Raw genomic sequence first — 18,062 nt, 5'->3', positions numbered from 1 at the left:
AGGCATCTGAACATCCTGTCGCTCCCTCCCTGGTTGCCAGCCTACATTTCATTCCAGAGATAGTAAAAATGATGAGATTTTATACTTGAAACAGTCACAAGACACCCCTCAGTTTTATGACACATCATTACCTTCACTTTAAGATATTTTTTCTTCTTTCCTTTTCAAATCTGCCAGTAGCACCTAGTGGCAGTGGGATAGGGTGTGGGGGAGGAGACGAGAGAAGATGACTTTGGAAACATGAGGCTCCGTCAGTTCCTCAAATTGTGGTAACCAAGGGTGGTGTGTGCCCTGTCAACCTACTGCCTGCCCAGTGTAGACAGCACCACCTCAATCCATGTCCAAATCCTCCTTTTCCTTGTAAACGCTCCTCATACCCACTTCAGCACTCTCATTTGTCAAGCATTTTGCTCCACCACACCCCTTCTATCTTCATGGCAAACTAATTCCAGTTTCAAACTGAACCATGACCTGATCTCCCGGGGACTGGCCATCTGGTCCACCTGAGTCCAAAGGATGGGAAAAACCCAGCAGATAGGGCAGAGACGACTTTGTCCTAACACCCAACTAGTTCCACAAAGAAAGATTTTTTTTTCTTTTAAATGTTTTGTGCAGTCAAATCCAAAACAGTCTTGGTTTTGCCCCCTTTCCAGAGCCGAGGTTTCTGTTCGCTTTGGGGGCACCTTCCCAGCAGCTCCCACTAGCGGACGAAGGACACCACGCTGGTGGCCACTCCAAATGGGGCGGAGTAGGCTGCGGCGAATCCCTGTAGGCCGATGACCACATAGTGACATCCTTTGGAGAGGATTTTCCCGACATTCTGTTTTCAAAAAGAGAAGAGACAAAGCAAAGATTAGGTTAGGTAACTTCCTCATTCTTCATATAAGATGACATAAAGAGTCATTATGCCCCAATCTCTGCAATTATCCAAGTACTATACTTCCATGTTTTCACATTACGGAGCGCTGGTGGCTGAGTGATAAGGAACTGCACTGCCAATGCAAAGGTATGCAGTTCAAATCCACCAGCTTCTCCTCGGGAGACAGACGGTCAATCTACTCCCACATGATGAACTAACCTCTAAAAACCCACTGGAGGGTCAGCTATGGTTTGATTCCAACTCGACGGTGCACAACAAAGTGCTTCCACATTTCTGTGGTCCCACGGTCATAGCCAACTTAAGAATATGAAGGTAGGCAACGAGGTAAGGAGTCTTGGAACACAAGTCATCACCTTGCAAAGTGCTGCCAAACAGCATGTTTTCAGATCCTTCAGAGAACTCCTGAATTAAAAGTGAGGATATCCATTCTAAAACCAAAGTCTGTTTTCCCTTAACACTTTTGAAAATCTGCTTCAGAAGGGAAGTGATTTACATCTAAATTTCAAAGTAAGAAATGAAGCATGTACAATGTACATTATGCAAATAGGTTAGCAATACAAGTGACATGGTAATGAACAGAAAGCTAATTGCAATCCTAGGTTTTCATGAAATACACTGTGATAAAAGTTACCAGGTTACCCTTTATACCTTACAATTATATACCTTTGCAAATATATAAAGAACCTAAGTATAGATTTTTTAAAAAATATTTTCTCAGAGGAAATAAAAAATGTTCTGACTTACATGTTTAAGACTTTAAACAAGGTTTGATGTCAATAAATCTATTCTGCAGTTATGGGGGGGGGGGGAAGTATGCTTCTCCTCTGCTCCAGCTAAAAGTTACTGAAGCACCAGGAGGCTGGGTCATGGCTGGCTTCATTCTCTTCTCTGAAGGTTGAGCCTGCTTCCCATAACTCTAACTGGCCCTCACACGTGTCCCTTTTTAGCCTTCTGCTGGTCTCTAACTGCTGCATCCCAAGAAGCCCTAAGTTCCTAATATAACTCTTAACTCTTTAAGGGTAAGGGCAGGGCCATGCACTCCTCTATTTCTGCCAGGCCAGCTGCTGGACAAGGGACATACAACGGCTTCGACATGAGCAACAACATGAAAATGAAGAGCAACCTCCATGACTGACACTGTTGTACTAATATCTCCTGGTCTTTCTCTTCCCGCCCCCACTGGTCTCAACATTCTGATGTAGATCATCTGAACTTGACCTCAGCTCTTTGGCCTTCCAATCCCAATAACCAGGTTTCCCTCAGAATTCTCGAACACAGTGACACTTTGCCAACACTGCCTGGCAAACCTGCTCACGCGTGTGCGTGCTCCCTCCTACAGACTCACTTTCCCTGACTCCCACGTGACTTTTCCATATCCTTCCTGTTCTTCATGAGCCTTCTCACCTCCAGTACATTCAATCATACTAATTGCCTCCATATTTCATTTTTTTTTCTCCAAAGAATGCAAAGGTCCTCAGGAACTCATCATCCATCTTCCTGTAATAAAGTCTACAAATCAGCCCTCCAGGAGAGAAAAATGCCCTCCTCTCCAATGTTATTCCTTCAGACTTGCTGCAAATATTCTTTCTGACTTTGGCTTTGACCTTCTCCCATCCAGAGCCATCACTCCACTCTCCGCTGAATCATACCCATTAGCTTCTTTACACATACGTTTAGCTATTCCTTGGACTAATTGCCTGATTGAACAGGCTCTTTTCTATCTTCTCCCTCTCTGATCTCTCAACAGCATCTGACACTACACAAAGGAGCCATGAACCCTCGTCGTTTGTCATGGTTCTGACCTGCGTCCAGGCAGTCTCTCCTCGGCTATCCTTGTTGGATATTCCCTTAAACTAACCTTGAAAACACTGATGTTCTTTAGGACTTGGCCTGGGCTCTGTTCTCTTCTTTTGCCCATAGAAACGTTCCTTAGTCTCATCAATTTCCAAGGACTTCAAGAATATTTCCTGTATGTCATTACCTTTCAATTTCTTATCTTCATCTCTGACTCAAATATTCAACTCTGTATTTGAAGTCTCCAGTTTTTGATACATCCCACAATTTCATAGGCATTAACTCCTTTATTGTGTCACCTAAGTATACCTAACTTTGGTTATGAGTGAATTCCTGGTGGCCTCTGAATGTTGAGATTAAACAAGCAGTCACAGAGGGGTTACATTTGTCAAAGCCTGTATAGTTTATAAGACACAGAAATGAAGTTCAATCCTAGTACCTCAGAATCCATATCCTTAATACCCATATTGTATGCCCCTTCTTTTGTGAAAGTAATATACAATCCTGAGTTAACCAGTCATGTCCTGGTCTGAAATCCTAGCTCCATCACTTACTTAACTTTCCTTGGTCTTCGTTTCATCATGTATAAAATGAGACTATTTAGTAATCATTTCACTGAGTTTTTAAGAGGATGAAATGATTTTATGCAACTTTGTTTGGTACAAAGTACAGTATAAATGTCCAAAAACTGTAGTTTAATCAACACAAAATAGCATTTTCTTCTCCTTATTACAGAGTACACTGGGTTTATTGGTGATACACATTTCTGAGCCATTTTGCTACCTATTGCTAATTTTCTAAGAATATAATGTCTTGTGATTTCTAATTCACTTAACTGTTCTGTAGTCTGGAGCTCCCACAAAAATAGAAGGAAGAAAGGGATTTTGTTTTGTGCACTCTGGATCCCCAGTAGAATCCAGTGGAAAAGAAATGGTTAGGTATTTGACTGATACCTAGAAACTTGGGTCCACCCAAAAGTATCTTGGAAGGAAGGTCTGTGATCTACTTGCCCCAAATCAGTCATTAGAAACCCTCTGAAGCACAGTTCCACCCAGATACACATGGGGACGCTATGATTTGAAACGGATTTGCCATCAACTGTTAGAAATGTTATCCTTAACACCTAGAAAGAGCTTCTAGCATCTCCTATACCTTGCAGGCTAACTGAGGAGCTCTTGGAGAGTTAGAAGTCATAAATGTCTTTTCCAGACATTGATGCCCCATTTGTTTCTGGACATTGTTGTTAGGTGCTGTCTAGTTGAGTATGTCTCACAGCAACCCTATGAACAAAAGATCTGAACCCAGTCATGTCCTGTGTCATCTTCACACTTCCTGACACACAAGAGCCCATTGCAGCAGTCACAATGTCAATCCATCTGGTTGAGGGTCTTCCTCTCCACCCTTCCCAACACCATGTCTTTCTCCAAGGAATAGCGCCTTCTAGCAACCCAAAGCATGTGAAGTGAAGCCTCATCATTCTTGCCTCCAAAGACCACTCCAGGTACATCATCTCCAAGACATATCTGTTTGTTCTCTTGGCCATCCATGGGATGTTCAGTGCTCTTCTCCAACACCACAGCTCAAAGATGTCTATTCTACCATCCTTATTCATTGCCCAGTCTCAGATGCAGAGCTGGTAATCAGAAAGACTATGGCCTGAATCAGATGCACTTTAGTCCTCAAACTGACATCACTACTCCTCAATAACTTGGAAAGGTCCCTAACTGCAGATTTTCTCAGTGCAATGCATCTCTTTATTTCCCGACTGCTGGTACCAAGGATGTTAATTGTGGATCCAGTTTCTGGACATTCTGGACATTAGGGGCTATGAATGTGCATGAGTGGGAGAGTGTTGCTAAGAGATGCACACGTTGTTAAGAGATACATTTCTATAAAAGTGTGAATGAAATCACTGGAAGAATTTTACTTTTTTTAAATTCACAACAAAGAAAACTCTTTTCCAGGAACAAGAGAAAAACTGTAGAAACAAGGCTACTACAATCACAGGCTGCCTGCATTAACTTTGGCTTTTTCAGTACTTCTACACCCATTTTCTTCACCAATTATTTTTTTTATGTGCATGTCATTTAATCTATGCAATATAGGAAAAAATATTACTAAAATAGTTCATTAACTAGAGCAGTGTCAAAACAGTGATTTTGAGAAATACGAGACAAGGAATATAAAATATCTATCAAGGACCAATTCAATGCCATTTGAGGGAGATTTTGGATTCTTATATCTGAGTAGAGTTTACAACCCATATAATCTCTCAGAAGATTGGTGAAGCATGTGGACCACAGTGGAGCCTGTTGGTTGAATAATGATTTCCAAGATGCCATGTCCTAATTCTCAGAGTAAGTTACCTTATATGAATACAGAGCAAAGAAACACTGCATGGTTCAAAATCAGGAAAGGAGTGTGTCAGGGATGCATCCTGTCCCTGTCCCTCTTCTGTATACAGAACAGATCATTCAGGAAGCAGGGCTTTATGAGGAGGAGTGTGGCATCAAGATTGGAGGAAGACTGACTAACAACCTATGAAATGCAGATGACAAAACCTTGCTTGCTGAAACTGAAGAAGGCCTGAAGAACTTGCTACAAAAGGTCAAGGACTGTAGTCTTCAATATGGATTGAATCTCAACATCAAGAAGACAAAGATTCTCACCACTGGGCCAACTGGCAGCATCATATTAGATGGAGAAGAGATTGAGGTTGTTAGCAATTACAGCTTGCTCAGCTCCACAATCAACACTCTTAACACCAGCAGTCAGGAAATCAAAAGATAAACTGCTTTGGGATAATCTGTTGTCATGGACTTCTCCAGAGAGCTGAAGAGGATGTCAGTCTAGATACAAGGGTGCGTCTAATCCAGGCCATGGTTTTCTCAGTTACTTGTTATGCTTCAGAGAGTTGGACAATGACTAAGGATGACAGAAGAAGAATCGATGCCTTTGAGTTGTGGTGCAGGAGAAGTCTTGAACATAACATGAACTGCCAAGAAAACAAATAGGTCTATTTTGGAGAATGTGAAACCACGTCTTTCCTTGGAGGCTAGGATTTTGAAGATCTGCCTCACTTACTCTGGGCACATGGCCAGGAGAGATTGGTTTTTGGAAGGGTGGACAAACAACATAGCAGAGGAAGACCCTGGATGAAATGAATTGATACAGTAACTGGGGCAATAGGGGTTGATGTGTCAGAATTAGTGAGATTGGCTCAAGACAGGGAAGGGTTCAGAGCTGCTGTACATCACAGGTCACTATACATCACAGGCGACTCAATGACACATAACAACAATAACATACTATGACAGGTTTAGAAGCAGGAGTGGCATCCACTTCCTTAATAACATGCCTCTGGAAACTATAAACTTTGGTAAATGTCGACAGTTGTAGAGGGTCTTCAGGCCTTTTGTTTCATAGGGTCACTATGAGTCATGCTCAACTAGAAGCCAATCAACAACAACATATGAATAAAAGGAAATGGGATTAATTTAAGGATGTTGAGGTTACAGTAGCCAAGGTTATGAACATCGTCTCAAATTATTCTAAAGGGTCTTTAGATGAAGGGTATGGAAGAAGGCAGTGGGCAAACAGTTGAAGTGTTCAACTACTACAGGCCCATTGTTTGGTGATTTGAACCCACACCACCATCACACCAACAGTGGCACCGTGGAAGGCAGGCTGATGATCTGCGTCTGCGTCTGAGAAATCACTAGATTGAAAACCTTTCAGAGCAGTTCTGCTCTGACACACATGGGCCAATTCCATGAGCTGGAACTGACTCTGGCAACAGACAATAACAGTAACAATGAGGAGGCAGAATCAGAAGGAAGGAGACTAAGGAAGACAGGAGATTTGAAGATACTCTGTTCAATTTTAAGATGGAAAATGGAATCCTGAGCCAGGAATTGAGTCTCCAGAAAGGATCAGCCTTCTCAACTTCCAGGTTAATGTAAAAAAATAGACTTTAGGCTTCTGGCTTCCAGAAATCAAGTCAGTGATATTTTCAGACTCTACATTTATGGTAATTTGCTACAGAAGCTATCGGAGTGAGATGTCTGGAGTTTACTCAGTATTCCTGGGGCTCTCTGTCTACCTCTATCTTCAAAAAGGAAACCAGCTCTAAGAAATGGATACAACAGACTTCTGAAGGTGTGAAATGCTGTTAGGACCACAGCTGAACACTGATCTGGCAAGTGCTTCAGCCACAGAGTTGCTATGAGTTGGACCAACTTGAGGTCATCTAGCAACAACTACAGTGATATAATAAAGGATTCTGATCCCCCTCACCAAGTTTTAATTCATGGAAATCCAAGGAAAGGAATGAACACAAATTCACAGTACTCTTGATAACAGGTAAATGGTGGAAACAACATAAATGTCCACTGGAAGATGAATGGATACACAAAATGCACACAATAGAATACTACTCAGTCATAAAGAGACATGATGTACAGCACAATCCTGATGAATTTAAAAATATTATTCTGGACAAAAACACTGATCACAAAAGGATAACTATTATATGATCGCACTTAAATGAAAAAAGCAAATGCATAGGAATAAAAGCTTATTGGTGGCCACCAAAGATGAGAGAGAGGGAGAAAAGGTAAGTTTTTGTTTGAGAGGCACTGGATTTATATTAATGGTGATACAACAATCAGGAAAAAGGTAGGTTATTACTGGATTATCAGTATCACTGAATTAGGTATGTAGAAATGGTTGAACTAGCAAATGCTTTCCTAAGTATATAGCTGGTACTTAAACAACACAGGTTTGAATCGTGTAGGTCTACTTACACACACTTTTTAAAAGAAACAGCATGTGATGCTAATCATCTCCATGTGAGTAGTACATCTCTCTAGTAAATTGTGTATCACTGCAAAAAGTATTCTTTTTTGGTTCTAGAATCTCTTCATCCTGTTCACTGAAAAACTATAAATCTGGACTAACATCATAGATCCCAGTGAAGTATTACTAAGGATGCCAGAAGAGATTCCAAGAAGCAGAGAAAAGTTAAGAAAATTTGAATTGCCTGTTATGTTCCATAGATTGTTGCTTATTGTTGCTTGCCATTTCAAGATAAATTAATTCATTATTAGAACTACTGTTAAAATAATAAAACTTTGGTTTTTTCAGTGCTGCATAGTATTCCACTGGAAATAGTATTCCATTGGAAATACAATGCTAAGTGGATGACTCTAGAGGACATTATGCTGAGTGAAATATCTCAGTCACAAAAGGACATATATTGCATAGGGCCACTATTATAAAATAGCACTGACACTGGGGTTAAGGGAAGACAGAGAAGAAGGGGAGAAATGATGTATACTGCATTGCAAAAGATGAGGGAGAGAACTATTTAAAAGGGATATATTATTGGATATTATTGTCATGACAGGAGTCCAGAATGAAGGCTGCACAGTGCAGTGGACTTGAAGGGAGGGATTACATAGTAATGAGTTTTCCTTTTACTCACCAAGGAGAAAAGTGAATTGAGGGGGAGGGGGTAGGCAACAAGAAAAATGCAACAATGAATGACTGGAAATCCTGTCTCTGAAAACTTTAATTAAAATTAATTTTAAAAATAATAAAACCTCCCCAACAAAGGGAAATTCATAAAACCACTGCTATAGCTATGTAAGGAGATAGGTAATCTTGTACTTTGCCCTAAATACCTTTTTCATCTCATATTGAAAATATTATTTTTATGTCAAGCAGTATAGGATATCTATTATAAAATATGTGTTAATTGACCAAGTTTTGGTAAGGCCAATAGCAGGCTAATAGTAGTTCTATTTGGGAGAGTCAAAGTTATAGGGATTGTTTTTTAATTTATTGTTAATTTCAATAAAAATTTTCAGACAATTTAGATTTCAATTCATTCATTGTTGCACTTTTCTCCCCTACCATCCCTCACTGCTAGTACACTACCTTCTTGGAAAACTGAAAAAAACAAATTCTTTCATTGATTTACAATCCCTACCCCCAGGTCCTCTCCACTATGCAGCCTTTGCTCTGGACTCCCGTCATAACAAAAAAATACCTAATAACATATCCCTCTTAAACAGTTTTCTCCCTCATCTGTTTCAATGCAGTATACATTATTGAACCCATCTTTCTCAGTTTCCCCCCAACCCCGAGGTCAGTCCTGTTTTACAACAGTGGCACAATGCAGTATTTGTCCTTTTGTGACTGAGGTACTTCACCCAGCATAATGTCCTCGTTTTTCAATGCAGCATAGTATTCCATTGTGCGAATATACCACAGCTTCTCTAGCCATTCGTTTGTTGATGGGCACTTAGGTTGTTTCCAAATCATTGCTATTGTAGACAAAGCCGCGATATACATGGGTGTGCATATATCTGCTAGGATGTCAGTTATGGTCTCTTTGGGGTATAATGCCCGGTAGTGGAATTGCTGGGTCAAATGGTATCTCTATTTGAAACTTTTTGAGAAAGCGCCATACCGACTTCCACAGTGGTTACACCATTTCACACTCCCACCAATAGTGAATAAGGGTTCCAGTTTCTCTACAACTTCACCAGCATTTGTTGCTTGCTGTTCTGTTAAATTTTGCTATTCTGACTCGGGTGAGATGATATCTCATAGTTGTTCTGAGTTATATGGATTTTTTTAAGGTGATAGGTGTTGGCAAGCCCAGCTCTTCCACGTTGTTCATGAGTCAATTATATTTGCAGTGATAACAATAAAACAATTAGAAAATAAAGGCTAATTGGGCCTCTTTTCTGTTTCCCTTAGCTAACAGCCAAGCAGTTTGTGATGATTAAGACTTTATGTCAATCTGAATAAGCCACGAGTCTCAGTGTTTTATCACAGTATTATGTAACCAACCTCTAATATATATTTTTAAAAGCCTTTTGCTATGATTTGAGTTGAAGTTTACAGAGTAGATTGGTATTCTGCTCGCTCACTCACTCATACTTGGTTTTATGACATTGATTGCAGGTCCCACACTGTAATAGCACCATTCCCATTCATCCTTCCATCTTCTCCCTTTCAACCTTCTAAGCTTTATCCCTGGGATAAGGTTGCCCTTTTGATTTTGTACAGTTGATTGTTCCAAGGACTACATCCTTCCTCAATGAACTGAGTGCTGTCTGATTCAGACAATCATAAATCTGACATGCACGGATGTACGGATGTATATATAAAATAAGGCTTCAAAGGGTGATGGGAGTGGGGTGCGGGTGGGGGGTGAGGGGCTTGAGTCGGACTTAAAGGCACAAGTAAATGAAGAAGCAACTCAAGTACCCATGGTCCTCATTACTTTCACATTAACTTCTGTCACTCAGGAGCTGTGAACTAATGGAGCATTCTCTACAATCAGTTGACTGAGGACAGGAAACCAATGCCTGGTTTACAGATAGTTCTGCAAGATATACAGAGACCACTTGGAAGTGAACAGGAGTAACATTTCATCACCTATCTGAGACCTCCCTGAATGACAGTGTTCTCAATAGGCAGTACTTTGAGCTGTGCATCTGCCTGTTTATTTGGCTTTAAAGGTAAGATAGATGGATATAGTGATTTATGGACTGTAGTCAATTATTTATTGGATGTTTAGAGACAAAGGCATGAGAATAGACGTCTATAAATGAACTAAAGTGAAAATACTTGCTTGTCATATGAATTCTCACCACAGTTTGACTGTGGCTGAGAAAGTTTTAACAATCAAATGGATTGTTTCTTTTTTTTTTTCTTTTATTGGGAAAAACATATTGGGGGTACAAGGAGGTGAGAGTTGGGGGCAGAAGGGTGAGGATGGGCCAGGATGCAGTTGCAGAGCTGCACAGTTTGGTTGGTGGGGGGAGCAGGTGAAGGAAATGATGAGGGTCCAGTGGGGACCAGATGCTACAGAGGAATGGCAAGCATTTTCCAATGGTAATTAAACCAACTGTCTTATTGATTTGGGAATTGGATGCCGACTCTCTGCCTTCTTCATGCTGAACAGGGGTGTAGATGTAAAGGGGGAAAGGGAGGACGCTTTATCTCCTTACTGGTGGTCTTGGGTTAAAGCTGCTTGCCTTCTTGCTCTGTTAGAAGATATTTTCCTGTCATTTGCTCCCCTCTGGACTGCAAAGTGTTTTCCCAGGTGGGTCCAGTGGGGATGGCTGGTTGAACCCAGAGGCTCCATCCTTCTTTGCTTCCTTAGCTGTCAGTTGTATTTCCTTTTTTGTCACTGGCACTGGCTTCAGGGTCAATTCTGGAGTAAAACTCAGTGTTAAGGTTACCTATAGGAAAGGGAGCAAACCTAGAGAGAACAAACTTGTGAGTTACAAATAGAAGGGCTTTGAGGGTGTTGCTTTCAGGTTTACTGGGGGGGGAGGGTGGCAGAAGGTGGCCTAGGTAACATTCTCTGGATACCCTAGGCATTCTCCCCGCCCCGCCCCTCCCCGGCCAGGGGTCAGATGGCACAATCTGGGGACTGAGGAGCTCACACTGAGGGCCACGATGGCTCACCCCAAGCCGGGCAGAGGGCCGCGATGGCTCACCCCAAGCCGGGCAGAGGGCCGCGACGGCTCACCCCGAGCAGGGGGCCGAGGGCAGCCCACCCCGGGCAGGGCAACACCCTCCAGGAGCTGGCTGGTATACTCCCCCTCCAATTGCCCCTGCCCCAGACTGGTCCCCTCGCCAGGGATAGTGTCTCCTATTCCAGCACTGCCACTTTTAGCCCCCCCATAAGTAGTCATAGTATATTTTTAAGTAGGTGTCACTACCCTCCCCCTTTATATATGATAAAGGGAACCTGAGAATTGTGAACAGACTCCCCCCAGGTCTAACCATCTTTTGGCAGAAGCATTCAACAGAAGAAAATACGTGGTGCATTTAGGATGTCGGTCCTCTTGCGCATGCTGCCACTGTTAAGTTCATCAGACTCACAGTGACTTTCAGCAATCCTTTGTATAGGTAATCATCTTCTTTGGCCTGTCCAAGGAAACCCAAACCTGCAGATGGCGGGCATGCATCCCATCCCCCTCCTCCTACGCAGGTGGCCAGTGGGGCGTGCCCCCCCAGCACGGGCAGCCGGCAGGGGGTGCGCAGCCCCCTTCAGTGCAGGTGGCCGTTGGGGGTGTGCCCCCCCACCCCCCGCCGCATGGGCGCTCGGCGGGTGTGCGGCCCCTTTTGTGTGGGCGGCCAGCAGGTGCCAGCTTTCCCCACAGCTGCCATCCTGGCTCCAAGAATTCTCTCCAGAACAAGTCCACCTTGCAGCAGTGTGGTGGCTTCACTGTATCAGTCTTGAGGAGGGCTGGTGCCCAGCATCCATCCTGGGTGAGGGTATCCATTCGTTCTGGCTGTGGAAGTCTCATGGAGCTACAGCGGCTGTACTGCATGGCGCGGGCTCTGTGGGAGGGGGTTGGGAGCCACAACCCTCACCCATTTCTCCTTGGGAATCCTTGAATTCCTGTTGTTGAGCCTCGATCTTCACTGATGGCCAGTCATCAACTGTTTAAGTGTTCAATTATCAATAAGCTGAAGTCTGTGGAAGGCCATAATGGCCCTGCTTTAAGTGGTTCACTGCTCCCACAGCTCACCATGCTGTCTCTGCCTCCGCCACCATCTTGGATCTCCCAAATGGATTGTTTCTACATGTTCTGTAGAAACCAGTAACTTCTATTATGATCCATTAGGATTAGAAACAAAGTGGCCATGGCAGCAGGAATGGAGGTTATGCATTGGCTTAATAATACAATACAAACTTTCACTCACAAAGGCTAACTGGGTTATAGCCACTGCTAGGTGCCTAATCCACCAGAAGCAGACACCAACACTGTGTCTCTGACACAACAGGAATCCTAGGGGTGATCAGCCAGTAACCTGGTGGCAAGTTGTTTACAGTAGACCCCTTGTCTTATGTAAAGAAAGGTTAGTGTCTTATTCTTACTGGAATAAATACTTACTGATGGTATAAGTTTTCCTTTCCTGCACACAATGATTTTACCAAACTGTCATATGTAAACTTACAAACTACCTTATCCATCATTATGGTATGCCTTACAGTATCATCTTGGATCAAGGGAATCACTTCACAGAAAAGTTTTTAATAGGCCTATGCTCACAGAATTCACTGATTTTAACATTATCCCGCATAACACTGAATTATCTGGCATTTTACAATAGTGAGATAATCTTCAAAGACACAATGCTAGAGCTATGAGGCAGAGTTGAGGACTTAACTTTGAGGCGGTATATGCTTTAAATCAAACATTTTATTAAATATACTTCATGCTATTTTTCCCATGGCCAGAACTCACAGATATATAATCAAGGTATAGATATCGAAGTGGCATCATTCACTATTATGCCTAGTGACTGATTTACATTTCAGCCTCATTTCCCAATGACTGTTGGTCTAGAGGGCTTAACACAAAGGAAAGAGCATTCCTACTTGTATACACAATACTGATTCCATTGAAGAAGTTAAGAATACTAAGTGGCCACTTTGAGTTCTTCATGCCTCTGAGTCAACAAATGGCTGGTGTGACTGATTCTGATTGACAAGGAGAAATATCACTTAGCAGAGATAAACATTGTATCAGGTATACAGGTGATTCCCTTAGAGTAATCAGTGCTACCATTTCCTATCTCTAATGTAAACAGAAAAAGTACAGCAACTTCACTCTGACAATGCCAGACATTTCATAATAAACTCACTCAATCAGGCAAAGAAGAATCATGGCCAGCAAAGGTGCTTCCCTACGGCAAAGGGAATGCAGAATGGGTGGTAGAAGAAAACAGTCCTGTATGTTAGCTATGAATATATGATAAGTTACAGAAAGGAAGGCTTCACTTTCATTATTTTAGTTAAATGTGTGTAAAATATCTTTGTTTTCCTCCCTCCTTTATTCTATTACTAATTATAAAATGTAAGAGATAAGCAGAGGTAGTGCATTTTCATTTGCACATTAGTTGTATCTTATATGAACTAAGTATGACTTTATAATTGTCTTTGTTTAAAAAGACTTGGATAGGTGCAAACCAACAAAAGATAGACTGTGGTGATGAGGGAATGTGCCAATGTGACTGGGCCATGATTCCCAGGGGTCCTGCAGAAATTCTATTATATTCCTCCATTTTGGGATCTAGTATTAGAGTCGACTAGTTGCAAGGAAAGGTTTCCTGGTGGGATTCTGGCAAAGTTTTCTGTCTTGTTATTGCACTGATTTATCCTTTTGGGAAATGAGCCAGCATCCTGTCATGCACCCTGATGATTTTAGGATGTGACAGTTCCTGAGGCTTCATGAGTCAGCAGCCTGCCATCTTACTTGCCAATTTCGGGTTTGTCAGCCTCTGTAACTGTCTGAGTCAGAAGAAGCCTCCAGCCTGAAGCCTTATCTACAGATGTGAAATGCTGCAATTGCTACAACTCTGTGATCCATTTCTTTGAAATAAATTATCTATTATGCATCTTTCATCTATCTAGACACTTCAATAGCTTTACCCTCTAGAAAATATAACCTTTAATGTGCACCAGCTGTTTCTCTAAGTATTTTACTCCTCTAACAATGCAATTTTCATCCCATGTTACAGATTAAGTGACATGAGGCAGAGAGAGCGGAAATCACCTAGTAGTAGGTTAGGGTAGGAATTATGACTGGCAGTCCGGGTCCCTAGTGGGTGATTATTTTTCTCTCCCTTAAGCTAAAAGTTGCTCCACACTCTACTTTCTCCCTTTATAGCTCTGGTGGTGCACTGGTTAAGATATCAGTTCCTAATCAAAAGGTTAACATTTAAACTTACTGCCACCTCTGTGGGAAAAACACGTTTGTGTTCATGAAGATCGCAGTCTTGGAAACTCTATGGAGAATGTAAACACTTCCTGTAAGGTTGCTATGAGTAGAAATAAGCTTGACAGTAAGATTTGGTTTTCTTGGGGGGGGTGTTGTTGTTTGACATTTAGGGACATGACTGATAAGCTCATTTCTCGCTCTTACTGTGGCTCTCAGTTGGCTAGGCAAGGAGACTGACAAGCTAAATTTTGAAGATTTTTTTTTTTCTCTCCCTCATACCACTGTTTCTGCATTGGCACAGGCCAGGGAAGACTTCCAACTCTCAGATATGTTGCTTTTTTAGCTGGGAGAGTTTTGTTTTTCTTTTTTAAAAAAGACTTTCTTATATTTTGGGTGAAAATATGCACAGCAAAGCATACTGCCATTGCCTCATTTCTTCACATAATGTCTGGTGCCATTGGTTACACTCTTCATATAGTGTCAATATTATCATTAGTTTTGTTCTCATTCTTTCATTCCTATATTCTGACTGTCTCTTGACTTCTCATTTGTGCTTTAGAGTAGCTGTTGTCTATTTGGTCTCATTTAAAAAAAATCACAGTCATACAGGGTTTAAAGTGACATTTTATACTTTTGAGCTCAGCTGCTATTTAGTTAGAAGGTCTCTTTGCTTTGAGGTTATAAGAATATCTTGGGACAATAGTCTCAGTGACTCTTCTTGTCTAAATGGATCTGGCAAGTGTGGATTCTTTTAGAATCTGATACTCTTTTCCACATTTTTCTTCTTTTCTATCAGGATTCATCTTCTGTGGCACAGTTCTGAACATGTGGTAGTGGTAACTGGGCACCTTCTAGTTCTTTCTGTCTCAAGGTAGAGCCAGTGGTTAATGGAGACAGTCCTGCAGACTGGTTCCATTGAGGAGGCTTAGGTTTCTTCCTTTCTCTTAGCTGGGAGATCTTGAACAAATGGCTTAACTTCCATACATACATTCATTTTCTTTACTATAAAATGGGGATGGTAACAGCTCTCCAAGGTTCCTGAGGGGATGCAGAGATATCATAGGTAGAGTAGTTGGCAATTGAAGAGTACAACTAACGGATGCTTCCTTCCCCTCTCCCAGGGGAAGTGTTCCCAGGGAGGAGCACTTTAACAACAACAAACACACCATATGAATGAATAACTGGGGCACAGACCACCAGGAATCCCAGGCACACAGCCCCCTTATCCGTCCAGAGGATGACAATGGCTCAGCACTGGGGGTCCCTGGTTGGGGCCATCAATCAGGAGCAGGAGGGCGTGTGAAGTCATCTTTTCCCTAGGGGCTCCTTCCATAAGATCATAATACTTCGCCAAGCAGCTTCAAACAGAACCAGGAAGGGGCTTGGACAAAGGCCTTGAAAACCTAACAGATGAAAAGGAAATGTAATCACCATTCCCCAAAGAAAAAGCCCTTCCTTACTAATGTGGAATTGTTTCCATCAATCCACTGGCTTCAAGCCTTTTTCAGTTTTACCTGCTAACCAACCATGTAGCCAGGAGCTAGCCAGGTGATGTGAACCAAGAGCAAATCTGTGTGTAGCAGAATACAATGGTGAACTGTACTTCAGAGGTTCCTCAATGGCTGATGTTTCAGATGTGGTTCTTCCTAAGCCCCTGTGGGTGGATGTGAATCTCCACACACAGGGTCAGCAGCTGAGCGCTCTGACCGTGAGAACCACCCAGGCACTCCACCTGCTGCATGAAGCATGGAAAAATCACCTCCCCTAACTCCTAATCTCTTCCTGCATCCTTTACAGTCTGAAACCCACGGGAGAATCAGCTGTGAGTTGGTTTTGATGGGATTGGCAATGAATTATGTTGAAGCCGGGTTACTTTTCTTGCCTTCCTCTGAGGAAATGGGTACTTTTTGGATAAACGCCACTCTTTAGAAAGGCAGAAGGGGTGTGCTAATCCTAATGGGACAATGTCCTCTCACTTCCCTTCCTGAGTCCAGTGTTCGCACGCACCACTTTTGTTTGTACTGTGTTCAAACAAAATGACTAGATGACACAACCTTACCTGCTGAAAGTGAAGAGGATTTGAAGCACTTCACTTCTGCTGAAGATCAAAAACTGTAGCCTTCACTACGGATTATATCTCAAGTCTAAGAAAGCAAAAATCCTCACCACTGAACCAATAAATCATGATGTTATAAACCGTCAGTCGCTTGCGACTCCTAGCAACCCTATGTACAATAGCCCTAAACTCTGCTCTGTCCTGTGCCAATTGCACTCTCTCTGACACTCCCATCTCAATTATCCCAGTCACTGAATCAATCCACCTCATAGAGGGCCTTTCCCCTCCTGCGCTGTCCCTCCACCCTCCCAAGCCTGATGTCCCTCTCCAAGGACAGGTCCCTCCTTACAACATGTCCAAAGTATGTTAGACAGAGCCTCAGAATCCTTGCCTCCAAGGAGCCGCCCGGTTTAACCCTTTCCAGGATGAATCTGTTTGTTTTCTTAGCAGTCCATGGTATTCTTAATACTCTTCTTCAGCACCACAGCTCAAAGGCATCAATTCTCCTTCTATCCTCCCTAGTCAATACATCATGATAGATTGAGAAAAGACTGAAAAATGCCATTTTACTTGGACCTACAATCACCAACCAGGGAAACATCAACCAGGGTAACAGCAGTCAAGAAATCAAAAGGTTTATTACACTGGGAAAATCTGCTCTCAAGGATCTTTTCAAAGTGCTAAAAAGCATGAATACCAGTTTAAAAGACTTAGGGTTTGATTCAAGCCATGGCCTTTTTGGTCACTTCCTGTGCATCTGAAGGTGGACAATGAATAAGGACGACACAGAACTGATGTCTTGAGTGGTGGTGTTGGAGACGGCCGGAAATACCAACAAGTCTGCCCGGGAGGGAAGTATGACAGGGGTGCTCTGTAGAAGCAAGGATGGTGAAACTCGGTCTCACATATTTTAGGCATGTTATTAGGAGGACCAAGTCCTTGGGGAAAAAGACAACATGTTGGGAAAGGTGGAGGGTCAAATAAAGAGAAGATGGATGGACAAAGTGACTGAAGAATGGGCTTGGATATATCAGAGGTGCAGGACAGACGAAGTTTAGACCTGCTATTCATAGGATCACCGTGAGTCGTAGGGGATTGATGGCTGAGACATTTACCACCCTAGCTGCTGACAAACCTTTAAAGAGGATGAGGCTGAGTCCGTAGGCACGTGGACTGCCTCGCCTCAGGCACTGGAGGGTACAGATAATGGCCAATAAACAAGGCGAGGCTGTGACCTTTGGCCAGGCCACTGGGGGGAGGGGGGAGGTTCACGATTCCTCTTCTGGGTGACCCTGCCCAGACACGGGGTGCAAGCGTGTTCCCAGCGGTGGAGGCATCTGGGACCTGCCTGTGTGTTTTGATCTCTGATGAGCAAACTGCCATTTTACCCCAAGATCTCTTGAACCTCTTCAGGGCAAACGGGCAGTGTGTCCACAGGCTCCAAAGAACACACAGCTGAGCCGGAGAAAAGTATATTCAACAAGTGCTGGTGGAGGTGTGTGCTGAGCCGCTAGACTCTAGGAAAAAAAACCCTGGGAACTCTTTCAGGGGAACAGTTCAAATAATTCACAGC

General features: G+C 42.6%; 1 protein-coding gene across 1 annotated transcript in view; it reads right to left on the bottom strand.

Moving 5' to 3' along the window:
• Nucleotides 1-700: 700 nt before the first annotated feature.
• LOC102875159 (chromosome unknown open reading frame, human C1orf115) overlaps nucleotides 701-18,062 on the bottom strand; it is an 18,099-nt gene continuing 737 nt past the window's right edge. Inside the window, exon 2 of the mRNA XM_006894542.1 lies at nucleotides 701-820. Within this exon, the coding sequence (XP_006894604.1) occupies nucleotides 701-820 (120 nt within the window). The remainder of the gene's footprint in view (nucleotides 821-18,062) is intronic.

Source organism: Elephantulus edwardii, unplaced genomic scaffold (assembly GCF_000299155.1).
Source record: "Elephantulus edwardii isolate Elephantulus edwardi_28Jun2011 unplaced genomic scaffold, EleEdw1.0 scaffold00146, whole genome shotgun sequence".
Lineage (NCBI taxonomy): Eukaryota > Metazoa > Chordata > Mammalia > Macroscelidea > Macroscelididae > Elephantulus > Elephantulus edwardii.
This window is presented reverse-complemented; position numbering and strand designations above follow the sequence as displayed.